At 58.7% G+C, this 3,704-nt stretch overlaps 1 protein-coding gene across 1 annotated transcript; it reads right to left on the minus strand.

The window, feature by feature from the left end:
* Positions 1-822: 822 nt before the first annotated feature.
* LOC132009041 (Golgi-associated RAB2 interactor protein 4-like) lies at positions 823-2,963 on the minus strand. Its single transcript, XM_059387461.1, is given in 2 exon segments — positions 823-1,002; positions 1,005-2,963. Coding segments are annotated over 2 exon segments (1,554 nt in total). The 5' UTR covers positions 2,394-2,963; the 3' UTR covers positions 823-837.
* Positions 2,964-3,704: the final 741 nt, after the last annotated feature.

Genomic DNA, 3,704 nt, shown 5'->3' on the forward strand with positions numbered 1-3,704 from the left:
AACAGAACATTTCCAACAGCACTGAAAGCCCGGTCTTCGCCTCATGATCTTGTCTTGCCTTTTCACACTGTCCTGAATTTTGCGTGTACTGTTCCCTTGTGTTTTGTCCCACATGTACTTTTAAAATGTTTTACCACATGTACTTTCGATTTTTGTTCTGGAACTATTCTGCAGGTGGAATAGGGGACAGCCACAGAATCGGTGTTTATGCTAGGCCGGGGTATGCAGCTGTACACTATCTCTGTCACATCCCACTCTATTGTCAGTGGTGCTGATAGTAATTTGGGCTGCTTGCAGTGTTTTGCTACTTTTTGCTATAAACGTTCTCAGTGCCTTAGCAAGTTCTTTCCTTGGTATATACCCTGGGTATAGACAGGTTCTCAGTCTAGCTGAGAATATTGCCAGCACAGGCTGCTGCTCCCCTCTGCTGGCAGATGCTGGCAGATCCCCAAAGAGGAGGAGTCCCCCCCCCCCCATTCTTTCTTTGTCCCTGTTCTTTGTCTATGGACCTTCAGGGGTTAGGAACATTCATTAAAACTAGAGAAATGGGGGAGGTGGAGCTTTCTGGGCCATAGTATACTTTCAACTGTGGCCCGGAGAAACAAGCCAGACAGGCCTTGAGGCAGGATGCTTTGGCTCTGAGCATGGGTGTGAGGTGGGGGCGGTCCTCGACTGGACCCTTGGGTCTTAGGTGGCAGCCCCCCTGTGAGGTCACCACTGGGCTGCAGGACCTAGAAATTCAAACACAATGCAGCATGCCATTTTTTAAAAATTTTTTTATTTTATTTTTGTTTAATGTCTCCTGGGAGAGGTCCCCCAGCGGCCCAATATCTGGGCCTAGGAAGTTCCATCCCCCCATGACCTCAGATGTCCGGCTCCCTGCGCTCTCCAAGCCCTGGCTGCTCGCCGCCGCCTGGGCGATGGCCTCCACACCACACCGCTCGTGTCCGCAGTCTTCTCCCCCATGGGCACGTCTCTGCGGTGTGGGGAGGCCGCGCGCCTCAGGCAGTGAGGCTGACTCTCAGGTTCCTCAGGAACCTGCGGATCCTGCCCAGCATGGTGGTGCCTGAGCCCGAGCTGCCGCCGGAGAGGCTCCGCCCCGACTTGTGGGAGGTCCCGGAGTCCTTGGCGCTGGGGGCGTGGCTGATGCCTTCGTCGGGGGCGCGCCTGCCGCGCGCCGGGCTGCTGCGGCCCTTGTCCTCCTTGTGCTCCCGCGCGGCTCTGTGGCTGCCTAAGGAGCGGCTGGAGTCCGCCGGGGCGATCTTGTGCCCCCGGGCCTTGCGGCGGCTGTCGGCGGCCCTGCGGTGGCGGGAAGTGCGGGGGGCTCGCTCCTCCTCCCGGCGCTTGCGGGGCGGCCTTCCCGCCGGCTCCCCACTGCCCGCCGAGCTCGGCGCGTCCCAGAGGAGCTGGCCTTCCGACGCGTCCCGAGCGGCTTCTCCCGCAGGCTTGCCGGCAGCTCCGGGCCCGGCGAACGCCAGGCATCTGCCGGCCTCCCCCGCTGCGAACTCTGCTGCTGTCCCTGCCGCCGCCACTGCCGCGGCTGCCGCGGCCTCCCCGGCGGCCGCCGCCTCGGACGTGGCCCCTGCTGCCGGCTCCCTGCAGAGCCCCGGGCAGTTGGGGGCAGCGAAGGTGGGCAGGCTGTTGGTTGTTGGGGGGTCCTGGGTGGTCTGTTCCCCGCCAGCAAAAGCTGCAGAGGTGGCCCCGGCCACCTCAGAGCCCTCGGAGAGGCTCCGGACACTGACCTGGTCCTGATCGATTATTTGGACATCTGCGCCTGCTGCGTTCCTGCCGTCGTCGTCCTCCAGCAGAGGCATGTCCAGCATGTCCTCTGCTCGAGCGGCGTCGGTTCTGCTGTGAGTGGGCACCGGCGGCGGCCTCAGTACCTGGATAATGCTCTCCCAGTAGGGGAAGAGGTCTTCCTGTGCATCCAGTGGGGGGCTCAGCCGCAGGTAGCAGGAGCGGCCGGTGGCGAATTTGAGGCGAAGCATTTGTTTTTCCCGGTCGTGAACAGAAAGCCTCACAAACTTCAAGGGAAGGAGCCTGGTGAGCTCCAGGGTGGTGGAAGCCTTGCGGCCTTTTCCCTTGGTGGCGTGGCCCTGGTCGGAGTACTGTTCACAGCCGGTGGCCGGGCGGGCCAGCAGCAGGACATCTGGGAGCGGGAGGCTGGGGCTGGTGGATGCGATGCCCACGGTCATCATTCGGATTCGGTTGTGCACGTCGACGACTTCCCCTCTTTTGGTGACCTGCACAAAGTCGCTTTCGAGCATGGGTGCGTATTTAAACAGGTCATATTCGCCCTTACGCAGTTGTCGCTGGAGTTTCCCCATGGCGGTGTTGAACAGGCCCACCCTGGAGGCGCTGTGGGCGGTGTGATAAGGCGTCAGAGACTCCATGTTTTTGAGTTGGTAGCACAATCGGGCTGGGCCGGCGAGGGGTGGGCGTTGGTCTGGGGGCCGGTCCCTGGAGCTCCTCCTCCTCCTCGACCTCTGTTGGGTTGGCAGAGCGTGCAGCCCCCCTCCTGCTGCACGCGGCTGGCTCTGTGGCAGGGGTCCCAAATCCACCCCGCGCCCCACAGGCCACAGGCCACAGGCCCCCGCTTTGTCTCAGGACCTCCCAGAGACAGGGGTCAGGGTGGGGGGGATCTGAGGGTGACCGAGGGGACGCTGGTGGGTGCTGGGATTTCAGTCTAAAAAAACGAGAAGAGCTTGCAGTTTGTAGTGTGAAGTACAAACTGAAGTCTTGGTGAGAGACTAAGCACTCTCTCAGCCTGCACCCCTGAGCGGCCCTATTTATACTCTGCTGCCCTCTGTGACCTGTCACGCTGTCTCATACCCCTTAGTGACACCCCCTCAGGGCAGGGCCATCATCCTCCCCCCAAATGTCCCATTGCCCCCACAGAGGACAGGCCCACCCTGCCAGGGACCCAGGCAGGTATCCAAATAAAAATGTCTTCAAATGGAACAATTTTGTGTGGGGAATTTTTTTTTTTCCCCTCCTCCAAATTCGGAAGATTTAGCAACTGGACAAAATCCATGGGAATTACTATAAGATGATGGGTTGGCAGAGTGTGCAGCCCCCCTCCTGCGGCTCTCGGCTGGCTCTGTGGCAGGGGTCCCACATGGATGGAGGAGGCACCATCCATCTCTATGCCCTTGCAGGGTATATGGCATATGCTTGAGCCATTTGAGCTCTTGGTTTCGTTTTATCCAAGAACCCAGAATTGGCAGTCTTGACCCTTAACCTGTTCCTTCATAAGATTGCAGTAGACATGGCTGCTAGCAGCCATTAAGAGCCACTAATGATGACATTAAAAACGGCCTCCCTTGTGGGGCTCATGGCTGGCTCAGTGGGTTAAAGCCTCTGCCTTCAGCTCAGGTCATGATTCCCAGAGTCCTGGGACCAGCCCCACATCGGGCTCTCTGCTCCAAAGGAAGCCTGCTTTCCCCTATCTCTCTGCCTGTCTCTCTGCCTACCTGTGATCTCTGTCTGACAAATAAATAAAATCATTAAAAAACAAAACAAAACAAAACAAAAAAGGCCTCCCCTAGGCACCAGGCCGTGTTCTCCGCATACGACCATGAGAATCCCATCAGGTTTGGTACGGTTCCCACTGCCCCGTTTTATGAAGAGAGTGAGGGGACATCATCAGCCTAACTTCACAGAACTAATGGTCGTAGAGGCCATGTTCACGGGCAGGTCTAGCG

Source organism: Mustela nigripes, unplaced genomic scaffold, assembly GCF_022355385.1.
Source record: "Mustela nigripes isolate SB6536 unplaced genomic scaffold, MUSNIG.SB6536 HiC_scaffold_3549, whole genome shotgun sequence".
NCBI lineage: Eukaryota > Metazoa > Chordata > Mammalia > Carnivora > Mustelidae > Mustela > Mustela nigripes.